At 36.4% G+C, this 20,838-nt stretch overlaps 1 protein-coding gene across 1 annotated transcript in view; it reads right to left on the bottom strand.

The window, feature by feature from the left end:
- Positions 1-17,756, bottom strand: part of XPOT (exportin, tRNA) — a 24,180-nt gene extending 6,424 nt beyond the window's left edge. Inside the window, exons 1-17 of the mRNA XM_010010776.1 lie at positions 17,623-17,756; positions 15,794-15,876; positions 14,590-14,646; positions 13,016-13,085; positions 11,605-11,823; positions 10,848-11,032; positions 10,322-10,490; positions 8,790-9,026; positions 8,437-8,475; positions 5,221-5,283; positions 4,118-4,242; positions 3,570-3,714; positions 3,295-3,414; positions 3,014-3,108; positions 2,136-2,205; positions 1,465-1,703; positions 679-964 (exon numbers count right to left, since the gene is read on the bottom strand). Of these exons, the coding sequence (XP_010009078.1) occupies positions 679-964; positions 1,465-1,703; positions 2,136-2,205; positions 3,014-3,108; positions 3,295-3,414; positions 3,570-3,714; positions 4,118-4,242; positions 5,221-5,283; positions 8,437-8,475; positions 8,790-9,026; positions 10,322-10,490; positions 10,848-11,032; positions 11,605-11,823; positions 13,016-13,085; positions 14,590-14,646; positions 15,794-15,876; positions 17,623-17,682 (2,262 nt within the window). The 5' untranslated portion in view covers positions 17,683-17,756. The remainder of the gene's footprint in view (positions 1-678; positions 965-1,464; positions 1,704-2,135; positions 2,206-3,013; positions 3,109-3,294; positions 3,415-3,569; positions 3,715-4,117; positions 4,243-5,220; positions 5,284-8,436; positions 8,476-8,789; positions 9,027-10,321; positions 10,491-10,847; positions 11,033-11,604; positions 11,824-13,015; positions 13,086-14,589; positions 14,647-15,793; positions 15,877-17,622) is intronic.
- Positions 17,757-20,838: the final 3,082 nt, after the last annotated feature.

Below are 20,838 nucleotides of genomic sequence, written 5' to 3'. Positions count from 1 at the left end.
ACTCTTTCAAATTCCCCGAAATCTCTTGGGAGGCTATTGTAAAGTCACTGTAGTTACAGAAAACGCGTCTCCAAGATGTTACAACTGGAAGCAGGCCACGTTTTGTAGCATTTGTCTTTAAAGACTGCTTTATGGGAAAAAAAACCCCACCTGAGCTGAAATATTACTGGCATTACAGAATAAACTTGTCACTTATGTTCTACTTGCAGTGAGAAATATATGTAAAGGCACTAAATTAGTTGAATACATATGAATTGAAAAACTGAGGGTGTTACTCAACCACACCCGAGTCCCACAAAGAGGCATCTCATGTCATTTCTTAATGCTTAAGCAAGGTTTTATCCTTAATCTCTTTACTGTGCCCTGAAAGTATTCAAGGTGAGACTACTGAAGCTAGGATCTTTATATTAACATGTTGTAATATGAATGGTACAGTATCAAAGTTAAACATTACACCTAAACATGGTATTTGTCCAGCCTTTCTCCTGTGACTTTTAAAACCTTCCTTACCTTACACAGACTATTTTAAAATAACTACTTCCTTATCTGCAGCCTTAGAAATAACTTACTAATTGTAAGATAAGTTTCTAACACACAGCTAATTTTACTGGAACCAGAAAAAAAAAAGAGGAGAGATCAGCAACACTTTGACTCTGAAAAGCTTATGCAGTATCGTACCTTAAACTTAGCTGTTATTTGGTTTATAAGAGGAATGAATTCTTGAAGATCTTTTGCTTCACAATCTTTAAGCATGTGTTCAGAAGCAGAAGGAATGAATGGAAGAACTTCTTCCTCTAGGCAAATAATCATGCGGTGAAGGAAAGTGCGGACACCACTTCTCAGAACTTCCTTTTGTAATGGACAACTGAGAGCTGGCAAAAATGTTTGTAAGCAGTCCAGATAAACCTCTGAGCAGCCACATTGTTTTACAGTTTGCTTATTGCTAAAGGCCTTGCTGGTTCGGCTGAAAAATTAATACACCAAGTATTATATAAGCACATGTTCCAATGCAATGCAAAGTAACACAGAAAACAACATATGCTTTAAAACCCATGCTCTAAAGTAGAATATTACAGTTCATGAAATGGGAGTAAAAAAACAGAAGTAATAAACACAAGTTATTTGATATGAAGTCACCACACTTGTGGCAGTTTTGGGGAGAATTAAATTCTAACAATTTACGAACAACATATGATTAGAATAGCTCCATACAATTTATTGAGGAAGGGAATAGATGCTGGTTCATTATGAATTCGCTCAGTATTCTCCATATCTACATCCATAGCAGCCTTTTTTCAAGGGGACTTAACTCATTTTCTGGGCTACCATAACAAACTCTTAAAACCACTGATATTTTTGTAGATCAAGAAAGCCCAGGTCGAAACAGCCCCTCCTCCCAATAAATCCTTTGTATTTCCCTTTTACCCAAACCAGAAACACACAGAGTCACTGTGCTGTACCTACCTAGCAAACCCAACAGCATGATTGAGGCAGTCAGCCAGTGCCATCTGTCTGTCCTCATCTTGTGCCATCATCAGTTTTTCTAACAATACTTTGAACTTCTCCATCAGTGGAGTCAACAAATTCCTCATTAGAACCTGCTTTCTTTCTGCAGAGTATTCACTGTTAACTATTAATACTCCAGCTGTTTCATAAATGAAAAGTTGATCATCACTGCTTAACAGAGCCTGGTAACCATTTTCCTAAAATGGAAGATAACAGGCATAATTCACTAAATGAACTTTATCAAAGCTGTCTTCTCAAAGTTTAAAGATACTATTTCTTTCATCATGCCTAAGTAACCTCTATAGTACATTTACAATAGCTTTATTCTCTTCCTACTTAAGTAGAAGCATCAAGTACAGGTAAAAACATAGCTGAAGGAACAACTATTTTTGTACGGTTCAGACAGACTTCTATATATACCCATCTCTAGGCTCTGCTCCCAGAAACCCACGTAAGATTATTAAAATTAGGTACAAATGTAAGCACGCAGTGATCTCACACCAGAAAAGCAGGACAGTTATTTGTGCTTAAATGTTTGTATGCTAAGCTTGCAATTCAGTAAGTATTCAGGCACAGCAATGAGTAAGTGCAAGCCTCATTTATCACAAAAACCTGCTCTAAATACTCACAGGAGGAGAAAGTTCCAGCAGGTCTTGTATTCTATTCAGAACATCTTCAATAAAGGGATTCATTTGCTTACTGAAGTAAAACACAAGTACATAACACTATTCAGAAGCGTGTGCGTTTTTACAGATTTCCTGGTATTTTATTTAAGCTGTAAAGCTAGAGACTACCTTCTTGATACAGAACTCCCTTTAACTATCAACATGCACTGTTGTAGAAAAATCTGGTTGATGGATGTGCTGCTCGTGGTAGGCCAGACAGAGCTGTGGCATAGTGGGGAAATAAACCTTTCTTTCTCCCATTTTTTTTTTTTTTAACATACATAACTAACCTCACTCGTCTGAGTGAAATGTTTTTATTCAAAGTTGAAAAATGGGATCGTTCTGAAATCTGAACCATCTTGGAGCTTCTCCAGCCTCAACATTAAATAAAAATTATTTCACAGTCACGTGAAATAACACCAACAGGGCAGGACTGTTTGAAGGGCTCTAATACACTGAGTAAATTTCACCAGTATAAATTCTGTAAATATTCAGAAACTGTCAGGGAAGAGTTACTCTTGGGAGTCTCCAGATCCACTCACTCTCAGCTCTACTCACTGAGGAAAAGCAGGACAGACATTTACATTGTTGATCAGTTTTAACATCTAATCAAAATAAGCTAAGCATACATATTCCAGTTCTTTGTTGTTCTGTGACAATTTTTTCCACTGCTACCTTAGTATTACACAACAGGACAACCCTGCTAGAGCACTCTTTTGATATATTACTTCACTGCAGTTCTTGTGAAGCCCAACCTGTTTCAGTGATGACTGTGATATACAGAGAGCCTATGTATGGCAAATTCAGTGCCATTTGGACACATTTGTAACAGCTTTACTTACTTAAGAGACTTCACAAATCTGGAAAAGAGGTAAGCTGTTCGACTTCGTACTTTGGGACTGGTATGGCGAAGACCACGGTGATCCAAAAATGCCATCTGCAATCAAAAAAGCATCTCAGCCTTAGAATCTCTAAACAAGGTGGGGAAAAGCTGATAATCCAACCATTTAAGGAACCTGGACTCCTTAGTGAGAAAAATTATTCAGAAAATAAGAACATTTCCTAAGTCCAAAGAACTTATCTATTCTAATCTAGTTGAAAATGTAAATTAGATAAAACTTACTAGAACAGTTGGAATGTGTTGAGGTTCAACAGCAAAGAATTTTTCATATCTAACCACTGTTTCAAAGAATTCCAGGGTCACTGATGTATGTTGATAGGCACTGACACCAGAAGTCACCAGCTACAAGTAAAAGCATTAACAAGTTAGTACATAGCCATTTGTAACACCAAACTACAAAGTAAGCAATGTGCTAGTAATTAAGATGAGTCATTTGAACTGGAATGTTCCAGTCTTTATTAGCATTTTTAAACAGCTCCCACAAAACACATGCTTACCATTCTCATCATGTCTTGTAAAGCCGTAGCTTTTGTAACATCACCAGAGAAATGAGCACCATGAGATACAGGGAGAGCCTCAGCCAACATATACAGCAGCCTTATTGCTACTTCTACTTCCATAAATCGTGTAGTCTGCCAATTCCTAGAGTAAGAATATGAAGATCATATTAGTCTGTAGTAGCTTGGTTTTTTGATAGTAGTAATACATAAAATTATTCGCCACATCTCATAAGCATTTCCTTGAGGTGTAAAGTGAACGCCTGTGCAAACAGCTGTTGCTCTGTAGGTAAGCAATAGAGATCAAGAAACACTTTGAGAAAAAAAAAAAAAGTTGCCATTTATGGTTACAAAAAGAAAGCTTTTTCTAAGCAGCTGAGTAAAGGATTATACAAACTTATATTTACCATGAAGTGGTAACAAGCTCCTTCCATCAATTAGCTTCATCTTACTCCATACATCACGCTTACATTCATTGCAAACTCTGACAGTTACAAAGGCAAAAAAACTGAGGTCATTGTGCAAACAACTTAAAAACCCCAACTTACTGAAGTGTAGTGTTAAAAACTCTGCGGACAGATGCCAACAGTAACTCTGGTGAGACCTGAGCAAGTCTGTCCAGCAACAATTTCAGCTGTTTTCTGTACTCCACAAACATTGCTTCATCTTCACCCTACAAAACATTCACATTAGTGAAGTCAGTATTTCGTGTTTAAATTCATCCACAATCGTTTTACAAAAGTTCACCTAAACCAAAAATGTGTGCATACAAGAACAGTATACCATGCTGAGAGAATTCAATAATGCTCACTATGCTCTTGCAACATAACACCTGGCTCCTTTTTTGGCTGATTGTAGTATGTTAAGATTCACTGCACTCAGTCCAGAAACATATTAAAAAGGCTTTCCAAGCTGAAGACTAGCCAAAAGTAAAAGAAAGAAAATGCTCTTGGCAAAACCTTATTGACCCAATTCTTGAAAATTGACTCACTCTTCAAAGATGTTCTTTCTCAGTGCCTAGCTTAGTTTTAAAATAAAACTGACAGACATTTATCATGGCCTGCATAAAGTTTAAGTTAACCTTCTTAAGACTTAAGGTTCTCCAAACAGCCTGCAGCAAAAGTAAGTCTAACATACTCAATCATTATTGCCAACTGACAGATATAAAAGCATGGGAGGAAAGTGAAATCAAAAACCTTCCACCTCCTTTAGCTTATTTTTGCAGAGGTCTGACCATCTGAAGTAGGTCTCAAGCAGTACCTCTTTATGAGTTTCATTACATAATGATTCTCAAATCTTTCTGCAAGACAGAAGTGATGTGCAGAAGAAACTCACAAACTCACACTGAACAAGCCAGCTCAACAGCTATGTTAAACTAACTGCGCAGCCGTATTTGCCTAGGAATAGTTCTGCACAAATGCCAGCAGAAATATTCTGTTAACTGAACTGGCTTGGATATCCCTTTACTATGGATAAGCTTTTTATGAATAAAGCTTTTTTTAAAAAAAAACCTTTCCACATCGGAAAAAGATTCAGTCTACAGACCTTTCAAATCCTTAGTCTGTGAAAAATATGGACTTTAAAAGCATAAGCAAGTTTTATTGCATATAATTTAAGATGCAATTGTCTGTTTATTCATATAACGTAATACCTCATTTTCGAAGTTATACTCTTCATCATATGTCAACTTCTTCATAACAGCCAACATGATTGCCTAAGACAAAAACAGAACTGTAAGCATGGAACACACAAGTGATAAGCAACAGTTAAAATCCCACAGTAAAGGAAACCTTAAAGCAAGTGTTAAATATTTACAAATATTTTAAGTCCCATTTGAATTATTATTTTCAGAGATGTAGCAGAATTAACAGTCCAAATTAAAACAGATGGATTACATCCAAACAAGACACAGATGCCATTGTGGATACACAGCATGGATGATTTGGAACTCTCAGTCTCTGAAACTATTATCCAGCTTTGTTTCCTGCTTGTACGCTATGCAGTTTGGTTTACACTGGAAACAATAATTAAGATCACTGAACTAGGCAGTGGAAACTAAACAAGTTGTCCAAGATTCTACTTTAAAGGGGCAGGAGAGCTTAAAATTAAACTTCTCTAATAGCCTAACATCTTCAAAAGTTTTTTCTGGGGACAGGTTAACAAGCTGATTTGGTTCAGCAAAGAGTCCAAGGGTAAGAGCCAGGAGCAGCAAATAAGAGTAATAAAATCAAACCTCCCCTATTCAGCAGTAGCATGTTGTTAGGTTAGTTAAAAGTACTGATGTGCAATTTCACCTTAGTAGGGACTGTTGGTAGTTCCTAAAACAGAAGTAGACTTGATCTCACCTCTACTGAAGTCTCAGACTCTGAATGCATCATTTTGATCTTAGTAAGCATTTACTAGTTCAGTCTTTTATAGCACTTATTTAATGTTTTAAACACATGGTATATTCAATTCCATTCATGCTTTCCAGAATGGATAGAAATTGGACTGAAACACAGTTAGCTAAAACAACTGTTTAAAAATACATTGTATTTTAATTTTCACGTTAGTCGAAGTTGTTCTGGGGAACTTATAAAAATGTGTATTAAATCTAAAATATTCCAAACAGACAAAAAGCTATTCTGAATAACTAAAACTGAATCAGAGGCAGGACATTTTTATATCTGTGATAACAATAAAGTGTCAGAAGTCCAAAAGAATATGAGGTAGCAACAAGTAATGGAGCAGGACATAGCTGTATACCTATTACAAGGAAGAGGTTCACTGAATATCGGAGAAGATTCAGTAGAATTGTAACAAGTATTTGATAAGCACCACAGAACACCTCACCCCTATATCTACTACCAGGTGAAAAAACAAGCTTGTGGGGTTTTAATTTTGGGTTTGTTTTTAAATGTTGGCTGAATTCTAATAACAGCTTTTATTATAACTACAGCAAATGAAAATACTGATCATATAAGCAAGAACTTGACTAGCATTTTGCTATTCTCCTCCAGTACTGGAGGTTCTGAATGCACAGCCATAAGTTTCAGACCAATAATAAAAAAAGGGAAATCAAAACCAAAAACATTCCCTCTCCCCAAAAAAACAACCAACTAACCAAAAAATAATCCCAAAACTTTTGACTAATAAGTCATGATTACAAATTTTTCATTTTAAGTGCAAGACCTGAAGTTCTTTAACACCAAAAATGGACCAATGAATTAAACTTATGTTACTAAGGTGAAGTCCTTGATAATCTTGCAGAAACAGACACTTGTAATACTTTGAGGAAAAACACGGTCAAATAGCAAGAATGTGATCAGGCTTTCTATCGACACAACGTATCAGCATTGTCTGTGATAAGTCTGTAAGTGACAGTGAAGAATTAAAATAACTGCAAAACATTAATGTGATATGCTTGTAGACAGAAATGCTTAAACACCTGTCACTAATAATTAAAACGTGATCTTGCTGATGAGAAAAAACTTCAGGACTTCAAAAGCACAATAAATAGGATCCCTTTTATCCTGCTCAGTAATGAAAGTGAGGACTTCTTAGGTGCAAAACTGTAAAGGCATGCTAAGCACACAATTTAAAGCTTGAGGCAAACAATAGGATTTAGACTATTTCCAAACACTTTCTTATTATGAGTTGGATAAAAGAAGAAAGATTGGTATGACTGCTTCTCAGTTTAACACAAAACCTCCAGAAGTACTCAGTAAAATTAAGAAATAATTACAGCTCAAAGTTCTTCAGTATGAAAGCAAGTTTAACAGAACAACAGATTTCAGGGCAGTAACACATTCAAATTTTAAGTGCCCTAAGTGCACTGCAGTAGGAATTTGGTTTGTTCCAGCTATAAGAATAAGAGAGACTTGGTAACAAAATTAAAAAGGTTTAGTGATGTTATAAAACCTCTCTTACTGTGTTACCTCATCCAACTTAGACATTAGACAAAACCAGATCAAAATAATCTAGACCAGTTATCCAAATTTAACTTTTCATGTTAGAACAGGTATAGAATTCAGTTTTCTTTGCATGGAAAAGGAATCACAGCTGTCAGCTGTATGAAATTATGAAACACCTGCACCAATCTAACCAGTTCAACATCTAAATTAGTCCATCCACATCGGTGCAGAAGGCTCACGGAGAAAAGAGATCAAAAAAAGACTGTTTACCTGTTTACTACCTCTGAAACTGGACATTAACCTTATTTATTAAACTTAATGCTTTATATAATTAACTTAAGCTTATGTATAAATCAAGCATATAAACTTAATCTTAATATATAGTTTAATGTAATGCTTAACATATAACTGCTCATAATAAGTACAACTGTTACAAGCCTCTTTAGGAAGCTTAACTTGTACTATATCAAGAGTTGAATTTTATGACAACCCTTCCCACGCTAATTCCAATCCTTTTGATCTAGGGCAGGTTTTAATAAAAATACAAAGCTTCAGGGAGAGATAGAAAAAGAAACAAAAGTAACAAGAAACAAACAAAACAAAAAAAAATCTCACAAAACCCCCCATCCCAAAACACAAACCTCTTCTAGCTCAATTTAAGAACCTTCTAAAGAACATTCTATCAACAGTACAGGAGCTTACCAACATATGCTTAAGGGTTGCTTGGAAAGACCAGCTCTAAAATAGCTTTCATCTTCATACACAATTCGATATAGGTTTACTATTTAAGGAAACAGCTGTAGTTAGTTAGTAAAAGATGGAACACACTGTCTTTACTTTTAAGTCTTCCCTTTTAATTATTGTCACATGCACATTTTAAGGCATATGAATAAAACTTTGTTTCAGCAAAACGAAATATTCTGACCCAATGTGTTCCTGAAAAGAAAAATTTGTAGTAAAAAGAAAATACTTACTTCTACGTTAGCTTTTTGTTGGTCTGAAAGTGCAGAAAGCTGTAAAATAAATTTCAAGTGTTATTTTTTGCATAGTAACTCCTTTATTACTGTCTGATAGGAAAAGACAGTTTGCTGCCAACAGCCTTCTTTCTTAGCCACTTTTTAAGCCACTTAACACAAGATTTAATCTTCAAATTTCTAAACACTACAAAAATAGCATGACCACAGTCATTAAAGATACTGATTTACTAATTAGTACCCTCCCGTTTTGCAAGTCAGCTTGCACATCGTATGAGATTCATATATTCCCACAAAAATCAAACTAAATCATATTTCAAAAGCGATGTTAAATTGAAACCAGACTTATTTACTTGTTTCAAGATGTGAAGGTAGTCATAACAAAAGCCAATGATATTTGATGAGATGTCATCATCTTCGTGAATTAGCAGTTGCAACATTAGGGCCACTTTCGCTTCAATAGCTTGCAGAGTTTCTTGAGCACTTTTCATATCACCATTTTTTATCAGTTTAGTCCAACTAGCTATTAATGCTTGCCCCATTCCATTGACCAGCTTAGAAAATCTGGCCAGAAAATCCACATCATCTTCCTGCAAGAAAAGACATCCGATTAAAAGACTAGCAGAGCTCACGTTTAAACGGCATGAGCGTGCAAGACTCTACTACACACGTATAGTATGTAGAAGCAAAACCAACATTTGTCTCCTAGATGGAAAGTGCAATTGCCTGGTTTGTTTTCCCAGGGAACAGAGAAAAAACAGAGAAAAACTAAAGCAATGCCAGGTTTGGCTGTCCATTATACAACAGTAGCTTGCTTCATCTCTTTAGAATAGTTTGTTTCTCTTTGTACTTTACAGCAAGAAGCAGGTTCAAAGTAAAAGCAGCAGCACATACCTACCATAAATTTTAGGCTGTGTAAGAGGAAAAACTTCTTATGGAAAAACTTCGAAGAATTAACAGCTGTAGCTCACTTTAGAAATACTGATAACGAGTAATGTTCAGTACTGCCTGTAAGAGTGGGTTAATATTGAATATCTATGGATTGCTTTTGCATTAATGTACTGATCATAATTGATAAATACCCCTAGACAACTCATGCTTCTGCCATAACCGTACAAAAGCAGAATAACAAGCCTTCCTCAGGCAGACCAAGGTAAAACTTTGAGAGGAACACCTCCTGAACTGACAAATGCACATTTTTCTGAATTTTACTAGGAATACAGATTTGACAAAAGCTTCAAAATGAAGAGATAATTGTATTGCAGTCTAAGGACTAGAGCTTCATAAGGACTGGTTCCTCTTTCTCCATGGCAGGTAGCAAACAGCTGTTCCTTAAACACTGCAACTGCCAGCGAATGTGCATTTGGTTAGTTAGGTGTATTTTTCGAGCTTACAGATAAGAATTTCAATCCTCACGTCCAATAGTGCAGACATGCGGAACAGCATACGTGCCCTTAAGAAAGATCTTTCCCCTACCTACTTATGCACAGCTGACCTAATGTCTCACCCTAATAAACAAACTACTTTGGCTACAATACCTACTACAGCATAATTCAGAAGAGAAGATTCAAGGTAACGAAACACAGAAGCAGTATGAACAGTAAGCACAACATGCTTTGGAAGAGGAACAGAGGAATTACATAATACCTTGCTTCTAAAATAAAACACTCATGCTGAGGACAAAAGAAATGCAATGTGTTCTAATGAATAAGAAATATTAAGGACAAGCTGTTAAGTATGAGAAAACTCTAAGGAGTATTTAGCTTTGATGCAGAAGCACAACTAATTCTCCCCAATCTGTGGACTTAGTATACTTTTCATTTGGTTATTTAAGAACTATTGGAAACCTATGACTCGTTCCTACTGTAAAAATCAATATACAAACCTGATCAATACTGAAGAGGCCAGCAGACTGCAATACTTGACATAAAGATTCAACCAATTTTGTTTTATCAATTGGGTCCATTCCCTTATTTACAATTTCAAACAAACAATCACAAGCTTCTTCCCGTAGAACTTCCACAGACATGTGACCTAGCAGCATATTTATAAACCTTCAGAGGAAAAACGAAAGTTTATTTTTATATGTACACAGCAGCATTGTACAGAAGATTTGTATTATTTGTGTGTCTACGTACAATAGTTTCTTTTTATAAGACAGTTCTAAAGTCTATTGCACTGACTAAACTCACCATTTTACACATGTTAAGGAGCAAACTGTAGTGTCCATTTTGGCCATTTTATCAGCTTGGCTTGCAAAGTAAATCACTCTACTAAAAACCCTCAAACTCCAAAGATTTATATATAATTGAAGTTCTTTTTCAAAGATGAGTATGAATTCTGTTTCAGAAATACAGTCAGCATGCTATTGAGGTTATTCTTGCAAACATATTCTATCAAAACCCCCTTACCTTTCATTGGCTATCAGGCTCAAATCTATCCAGGATACATAAGCTCCAACTACTTCAAGGCACTGGCATGTCAACTCTGAGTTATTATATTGATAGTTTTGTAAGATTTGGTACCATGATTCCACCAAACTTGGAATGCACTGTTCCCTCATAGTATCTTTTAATAAGGTGTTCCTACGAGCCTCCTATCAATACAGAAAAAGGATAAATCAGTCTTGTCATAGATTAGCATCTTGTCAAATTAGTAGCATTTTTGTATCCACTACCAGACACTACTTGTCCTAGCAAGATAAATAAATCAGAAACCCAAAGAGAGCACTTCATTTCCCTGCAAGAAATAAAACCAAAATACCCTAGTTTTTGCTCTTTTTTAATACCATAATGCCCAAATATTGAAGAAAGGCAGACAAAGGGGAAAAGTCCTCTCAGTCATTAAACGGTTTTTTGATACTACGACTCCTTAAAACAGGCACTAGAAGGAATTAAAGATTAAAAATGAGAAAGTCTAACATTAAATTGGCTAACTCAGTCCATTAGGTAGCCTGCTAGCTTTCCAAGCAAAAATACATTAACTGAAAAGTATGAAATAATAGAGAGCATTAAACAACATATGGCTTTTGGATCTAAACCACCTAATATTTCTAAGGCAGAGCTGCCATAGGAAAAAAATAACATCTCTGCAAGCCTTCAGCTCTAAGTAAAGTAAGAGAACTTTTTTTGAAATTTAAAACAAAGTTCATGCAAAAGAATGACTTGCCTCCGATGTATGAACAACATCCCGGTCTACCAGCTCAGCATCAACAGCCATCAGGATTCTGAGGTACATGTCCACACCTCGTGGATTAAGGTCAACTACTGACAGAATATCAAAGAAAAACTTGGGCCATTTTGTGAGATATTCAGTAACAAAAAGCAATGCAAAGACTTGTGCTGCTTTGTTGCGAATAAAAGTCTTCTCAGGCTGGGGATTCAGCATCTGGTAGAAACAAGATATTTTATTCATATATTCTTACTACATTAGAGAAGAATCATGTATGCTGTTGTCCTCTGTAGTGATTAATGTATTACCTGTCTTCCTGGCTAGTATCAATAAAAAGCCTTACCTTTCCAGGGATTTTGAAAAAAATTTAGCTAAACTGTAATGAAACAGGGAAGACATTCTCTCTGGGTGATACAGTCCTAAGCCCTTCATTTAGTACTAAGACATTAAGTGTACTATTCAAAGCCTAAAAGCTGATTTGACAGTTTGGTGAAAGAAGTAACCAGGAACTTACAGAAAACAAGGTACAGCCCTCTTGTAGCTACCTTGTGTCTATGTTAGATGTTAGCTTTAAGAATAGTAAAGGAAGCTTCTTAACCTAAGATCACTGGGAGGTTGAGACAGGGTTGGGAATAATAAAAATGTCATTAAATCTCCCCCTCTCTTTCCTTTCCCTTTTCTATGAACTCCTCCTAAATGGAACAAAGATAAATGAAAAGCAATTTAATCCATTTCACAATGACCTCTTCTTTTTCAAGTTGCATTATATTCCACTTCCTATAGGTAGGTTTTCTACAAACAAAGCAACTGCTAATTTCCAGTGCAGAATGATAACTAGATAACGGCAAGTACAAGCAAAAGCTTGTATAAACCCACTTGATAGTTCTGCCAATTACAAACTCCTGGTCCCACTGATATTATATGTTTGGCTACAGTAACTAATTAAACAAGAGTAGCCAATACTCTCCCATAGTATTAACAGAGGATTGATGGTGTTTATTCACAAATATCTGTTAGTATTCTAAGTAGACAGGAGTTAGGCTAGGAGGGTCTTAAAAACAGAATTACTGCCCCTCCTCCAAACACTCGGGAGTATCAGGTGTACCTCTTTCTAAAGGGAAACCTTTAATAATCCTTATTTCATGCAATTGATTAAACCACAATCATTTGGCATAAGAGTTAAAAATTTAGTAATAAGTTCAAGCACAGACTTCTTCACAGCATCTGATTTCAACAATTTCTAATAAGGATTGGCATGTTAAAGCTTTTAACCACCAGATACCAGATATCTTCAGGAAGCCATCTTTAAATTCAAATGACGGATTAAACATTTAGCCCACCCTCAGTGCTTTATGTTAGCCTACCAATAAGCCTACTATTCAAGGCTGCTGTGAAGGGCCATATTTACCTGTGCTTGCAGCCATGTTATGAGTGTTTCCCTAATTAGCTGCTGCTGGACTTCAGTAAGTTCAGAGTATCTGAAACAAAGCATAATGAGATCAAAATACAACTGCTTCATGACAGGCACAACATTCAGTAAGGCAAAACCTCTTAATAATACTGCACATAATACTGCACATTAATGTAAGTGAAAGGTTCCTAGAAAAGGAATTTACACAGCTATTTTTATTTTAAGATTTTGAGTAAAAGACAAAAATAAGGAAAAAAAATGCAACATTTTGTCCATATTAATGGATGATGTTTTGAGACTTGAAATTTCGTAGGAAGGCTGCTCAATCAAGGACAGGACTTACGACCCTGATAAAAGCACACATTTTGACAAAAAGCCAATGGGGAAAAGGAAGACACATCTGTATAAGTCCAAACTTGTTTACTACATGTTTAAGGCTGTTGATAGTGTGCACAAGGAAGTCCTTCACTGAGCTGAACTACAGTATATTTATCAGACATACATCAAAATAAAAAAGAAAAAAGTAACTCTGCTTTACATCACACACAAAGCCTTGGCAAAATTTGACATTATACTGAGCCCACCTTAAATACCACCCACAGAACATGTTCCTTCCCAGGACTAGGTAACCTGGGAACACTCTCCCTTGGTACAGTGCCAGCTACAGGTTTGCTATAGTTGTGTTATCAGGAATGACTGCTGAATGTGACTCCAGTGTACCTGTCACAAGTAACTATTCATTACAGAGAAATTAAAAAGCAACCCCACTGAAAATGCTGAGCTTCCTGAGCAGCGGGAAAAAAGCATACTGTAGGAAGCAGGTGACATGAGTGCAACAAGCATAGCAAGATGGACAATGAGGTAAAGTCAGGTAAATAAAAATCACAGAAAGTCTTTTATTTTTGCTCTGATGCGTAATAGTGAAAATCAGTTGCAAAAGACATCTTATTCCTGTCTAAAGCCCAACCCCAGCCTTCAGTGTATTGCAACCAGTCATGATGCTCTTCCACAAGGCAGACACTTCTGCCATGATATTCAAGTCCAAACCAAAGGAGCCCAAAGTGTGGAAAAATACATTTATGCGCAATGAAACTTCTACTGTTTCAAAGTATTTTTTCCTAATATTATGATTCTGTGAAAACACCACTCAGTGAAAAGACTACTTTCTCAACATCTCTGCCATGGTTATTGAATGAATAGGGCTTTGTTTGAAGTCCAGGACTCTCTACTGAGCAAGGCTGCTGCTTGCAGGACTCTCTTCTGCAAAAATCAGTGAGAGTACACATTAAGGCTTGAATCTCCAGAAAGGAACAGCCAAGCAAGTTTCAAGCAATCTTTAGTAGTTACGTCTGTGTTGGGGCACATGCAGGTGTTACTCAAAACCTAACAGCTTTTCAAAATGCAACTACTCTTCTCCCAGAAAAAGTAGTACAAGAAAACTCTGGACTGGATTAAAGCCACCTCATCAACCACACAGAGACAGCACACATTATTTTAAGTTTAGTTGAAAGCAGAATAAAAAGGGAAAATTAAATGGATGGATATGGCTGATTTCAAGAAAGATTACTCACTTGAACTTAATTTGATGTTCTAGAACTTGAAAGCAAAAGAACTTGATGTGATCATCACTAGAAAAGAAAATTCTGTTACTGAGGGCAGTACAACACACTTCTCTGGGAAGAAAAAAAAATTCCTCAAACATTACATCCAGGTCACTCTTTGGCAAATGAAGAATTACTGTGCACCAGGGAAAAATGCTACTGGTAATACTTCAAAGGAAAAGTGACAACTACTAATTTGGTAAAAATGAACAACTGTTAAACTAATATTTGCTTGATTTTAAGATATTTTTTATATAGGCACCAATTTATCATGCTTTGTTTTCAGTAGTGAATACACAAAACAACAATATCTATTGTATCCTGCCTTTATAATTCTGTCAGGCTTCAATAATACATTCTGGGTCAATTAGTACACAAAGATGTACATCCAACCCTAACTATTCTATGATTCTATGATTGTGGCTTAAAGAGCAAAGCTAAAGGCTAACTGAGACACAGATTAGGAAGGGTCATTCCACATGCTATAAAACCTACACAAACTTTTTATCTTACCTAAAAGTTGAAATAATCATAATATATTTTGATAAAGACTACAAAATGCTGTTTTCAAATCTTGTGTGGTTTTGTTAATTACTGCATATTCTGTTGGAGTCAGAAGGTTTGATAAATCATCTACAAAAAAAAGTGTTCACTATAAATCACTGTTGTTATGCAGGGATATACTTCCTCCAGTTACCTTCCAACCTGAATTACTCTGTGATACAGCAACAACCTAATATTTAAAATGCAAATACACAACTTTGTGCAGAAATAATGGTGACTACATATTCTTTGCATCTTGAAAAATTAGATGGCCTAAAATACAGGCATAGAATAGGGGCAAGGAAATACTGAGATTACTGCATACAAAGCCTATAGTCTCACAATGGGAATTTCTCAGCACTCTTTTCCCCTAGATCTTATTTTTTTTCCCCTGGATTTCACAAAGCAACAGTCTTTACACTAGTAAATGAATACAGAGTTTCATTTATACATTGCTTTTCTGTGAAAGGCATTATATAGAGGCCACAGATCAACCAGGACACTAAAAATAGTATGAAGACTTTCAGTAATTAACTTTCAGCAATTTAGTTCGTCTATTATGCTACAGAGCTAAAACCAGACCCAAACATATTAGTAATGAAAAAACCCCAGTGATTCTTATCTAAATTACCTGTATATATTCTGAGCCAATGCTTCTGCGCAGACCTGCCACGCATCCTGAGATACCTTCAGCTGCTCGAAGTAGGCTAGTGCCTGCAAACATCCAAGTAAGTTTCATTTAAAAAGAAAACAAACCAAACACAGCAAGACATCTCATTCACACTTAGACTCAAATTTTAAACAACTTTCCTTCAAAAATCCCCCAACATATATATACATCCAAGTATATATATGGCTCCATAATTACCATAACACAAGAATATAAGAGAGGAAGAGCTGTAAGTTCAACTCCAAGCTAAAATTTGTTCCACAAATTCAAAGAGAAAGTGATCTAGATTTCTCACTGAAAACAATTCACTATTTTTGTTGCACCACTTTGGCTGTATTTGACACCTCAAGCTCAAGAAACATTCGAACACTGATCACCTGGCAACTGTCAGGTTTTGAATCTATTACAGAGACTGCAAAAAAACTTCTACCAAATTGATGCAAACGAGTTGCTTAATCAGAACTTCTAAATAGCTTTTGAAATGGTTCACTTGATCTAGTTGCTTTAAGATTTAGTGTGGCCTGTTACACGAAACGGTAAAGTAACTTGAAACAGAGATTAGATTAACAGCATTATTTCAATTCTATGAATGCATTGTATTCAAGGGTTACTTTTGGCTGTGAGAGGTTTTTTGTTTGCTTGTTTTTTGGGGGTTGTTTGTTTTTCATTTTGTTTTGATTCTTTTTTTACATTAGTTCATAATTGTTTCCCTTCTCCAAAGTAATTTCCTGAAGTAATTACTCAGTGAGTTGGAATAAGTTCTTAAAACAAGAATTCACTTCCTGTGGATAGCACTGGTATCTTCCGCATACTCACTAGCTTTACTACAAACTGCTTTGTACTTCCTTTATATGTTACATCTTACAAGATTAGTGAAAAGAAAAGTAACCTTTTACTATAAAATATTTCAAAATTAGGTAGACCGCATCATTAAAAGGTCATTAAATTTGTAAGCTTCAAATTTTATAGTGATATTCTAGTAACAGAACAGTAAAGATCTTAGCTATATGCATGCTTCCATAAAGGACAAATAACCAGAACCAACATATTTAACAGGCTGCTTAGCAATACTATGCTGCATCAAACTACAGTTTTAGCTTTCTTACACATTCCAGGATTTGTTTTATGAACACAAACCCAACATATTAACACCTTCATTTCTGAAAGGATTTACTGGAGGTTATCTTGTAGGCAGTTGAATCAACTTGATAATCAATCAGCAAGCAGAAATACTTACTCACCGAACAGTTATGTAAGTTGTAATGCCTTTTCATAGGAGCATCTCTTATGAAATAACTGTTACCCACATACCATGATTACTTTCTTAACCTACTCTATGCTATTAATACAAGCTTCACTACAATTGAAAACATACATTTCTATGAAAGACACTAAAGATAGGTAGTCCATGAAAATAAAAAAAATATGAATAATCTAAGAACTAAGAGGACAACTGCAAACAACTCACTGTTTTCAGTGGCTGCTTTTCATTCTGTAGGAATCTGGGTAAGGAGCTGAGTAACAAGTATAAAAAATTGAAAGGACTTAAAAACTCAGAGCCCAGAAAAATGAATTCTATGCATGTCAAGTGTAATTTTGTAGAATTAGTGACATACACAACCTTCATCTTACATGTTTGTGACATGACTTTGTTTTGTACTTGCCACCACGAATCCTATGTATAGGTTAACAAAAACAACCCCCAACCCAAACTGCCACACACCCTCCCAAGGCTTTTGCACTGAAACAGCACCCCCAATATTAGCGAGATAAGCAAGTTAATTACATACTCTTTGTCTGAAGTCCGCATCAGCATTTGGGTTTAGCCCTAAAAGGGCTTGCTCATCCATCTCTATTGCTATACTCTTTCTTTCCTACTCCTAACTGGTTTGCCCACTTCTTCTACAGGAAAAGCTACCATCATCTGCAAATAGAGAAAGAGAAACTTTATTGTTCACCAGAACAACAAAATTTAAAAGCAGGACAGCAACAACCACAGAAGTCTGCCAACAAACCTCAAACACATACTATGTTCTGCACCAAAACATAAATGTGCATACTTCTGATACAGATATCAGAATTCTAAGTCCTGTAATCAACTTTTAATAGTACTACCCTACTTACTGAATAAGGAAAATTTGAAGTGTCCATATATGTCAGTTATTCTGAAAAGAGCCAATATCTTCATTAACAATGAAATGGCACAATGTGTACTATTCAACTGAAAGGCTTGAACTCCAATTTTAAGCATGCAGAGAAGGTTTCAGCAAGATATGTCATATGCATAAATTTGCTACTTAAATGACAGACCACTGTATTTTTTTTCCCCAAACTTTTTAACTGGGAAAAAAAAAAAACCAAACAAACAAACCCAAAATTCTACTCATCTCTAATATTGTTAAGTTGCTTCATAAACCCACTTATGAAATATTTCCCCTAGGGGAGCAAAGCCATTAGGAGGTCTTTCTTCCACAGCAAGCACACTCAAGAGAAGTGTCTTAGAAATTCACCACAAAATACATCACACTGAGTTGTTAACAAAGTTCTCTGTTCCTACAAATGGGTACTGATGTACTAGCAATGATTTTTATTTAGAAAATTCAGTGTAAAGTTAAGCAGCAAACTAGACAAATCTACAGGCATCACTGTCAAACATTAGGATGCTGTTAAACAGCAAGAAGGGACAAAACATCCTCTATCCTTCAAAGCCCTCCCCCCCTCATGATAACACAGTAATTAGGCCTGAAATAAGGCCTTGTTACATAACCATGTAGGAGGCAGGGGAAAGGAAAATAGACAAGAGGAAGAGATGAAATACAAAGGAGCTGTGGTTTGAAGCTGCCTACATGCCTATAGGTAGAACTTCTGATTTCTTAGTATTGCGTGTCTTGTGCACATTCCGCTGTTCACCCTCCCCCACTGGAAGAAAGGTGGCACAGTGACAACTGAAAAGCAAACAGGCCTGAAAAGGGAGCCCAAAATTTTAACACAGGCATTTCTCCAAGCATTTCTAGAAATCTCATTACAGAACACACTAGAACAAAGCACATCATGAAAAGCAGTTCAGTAAGTAAAATTGAGTTTGTACCAAAAAAAAAAAATAAATATAAATTGCAGGTTGCAGCAATATAGAAACCAGAAAGTCTGGAACAAAGCGATGACTCGTGGCAAAACAAGCCTCACACACTGCCTTACGACACAGAGCAATCCTGCTCAGGTCAGAACCTTTAGGGATTAAAATTGCTCTGCTGAGTCGTCTCCCTCTGCGTCCCCAGCTTGTTTTCCCCGTAATCAACATCCAGACCAGAGAGATTAAAATAAAGGTAAAATGCTGCAGGCAAAATTAAGATTTTTTTTCTTTCCTTTTTTTTTTTTTTTTTAAACAGCATCTTTTGATTAGGGTCTGGTCCAAAGTTATGCAAATCAAACTAACACCCAGAAGCATATTTCTGGTGTATTTCCCTGCTGATATCACTACATTATCTGCCCAAAAGGTAGCAATCTTCTACAGCTAGATGACAAGTTTAACTATTAAAAATAACCTGGCTCAGATATGTACTCTCTTCACTTGCTCAGCTAACAGCAATGCCAAGCAGTTCTACTGATTTGTATATGCTACATGAGCATATTTAAAATTCCATTTTCTATCATATATCCTTTTCTAAGAGTTTCAGCTTGAGTAGCCAACTCTGGAAGACAACAACATAGACTATTTGAATAAGGCATTGGAGAAAGTTAACAAAACAGTTTCTCATGCTGTATGTTTTCAGTTAAGCGGGTAGATTTTGTACCACAAATCTATTTTACCAGCCAGCTACTCTTTAAAAGCAAAACTGAACTGCAGTTTTAATAGTACTTACAGTTTGCAAAATTCATTCCAACATATACTCAGCTACAACTATCAAGTATATTGTGAAAGCAAGTTTTATTTATAAAAACATAAGCCAATATGCAACTGTATAGAAACTGTCTTATTTACATAGAGATACTTTTTTGTTAAGCAGTACACTGTACTGGGTGCTAAACTAATATGACTATAATTAGGAGGGTGCAGTTCCTTAACAGTGAAGTCATACACGTATACGTATCTCTCATCAGAACAGTTTATTCCCTTTCATATATTAAATATGTATAAATGCATTTGATAGTAGAGGCTGCTTTCATACAGGAAAGCACAAAAAAAGAAAATACAATCACAGGTCAGGTAGGGAAGACTAGCCAGTTTAACAATGCTAACATGGTCAAAGATGTGTTATTTGGGACCGGATATCCCCTAATAATGAAAGCATTCAGAGCATTTTAACCACAGATGCTAATCACATGAACAATTAGTAATTAACAGCACTCGTTCTAGGCATTTACAAGACTGTGATAGCACACTGGGAGCCAGCGACATGCTTCATGTTAATTCCCTCAAGTTTTCTCTGTAATGAAACACAGACAGTAAAAATTTAACTTTCATGTTCTTTTTCAAACCTTTTTGCTTGCTGCAAATCTCGAACATACCTCCAGACTCTTAGGCTCTAGACCTTTACACTGACCTAATGTGGTCAAAATGAACAGCTGTGTGATTATAGCTACTTTGAGAACTTTTCAACTGGACTAGGAAGTTTTTCTTTCTGGAATTGACACAATAGGTCTTCATGTCAGGTACATTCTTACTGTTCGGGAATTCCCTGTGAAGAGCAAAGCCCTCTTTGCCCTCCCCCCGCACGAAGGCTTGGTCAAACAGCGCAGCCTGCTCTCCCTGCTGAGCCCACACCGCTGCGTGGCTCAGCCGAGGAGGGCACCCACACCCCACCGCAGCCAGACTTGCGGCGAAGACACCGGGGCTGCAACTTACCCCCCTCAGCGCCTTCCCGGGGCCGCTGCGGAGTGACAAAGCACTCCTCCTCCTCCGGCGGGACACCGGCGACCTCCGTGCCGAAGCACGCCGAAAGCAGCGGAATATGGAGGTGCGGGGAGGTTCCTCCCCTCACGTTGCTGCAGTCCAAAAGCTTGCGGTT

This window comes from Nestor notabilis, unplaced genomic scaffold (assembly GCF_000696875.1).
Source record: "Nestor notabilis isolate BGI_N333 unplaced genomic scaffold, ASM69687v1 scaffold13533, whole genome shotgun sequence".
Lineage (NCBI taxonomy): Eukaryota > Metazoa > Chordata > Aves > Psittaciformes > Psittacidae > Nestor > Nestor notabilis.
Note: the sequence above shows the minus strand (reverse complement) of the source record. Positions and strands in the feature narration are given on the sequence as shown.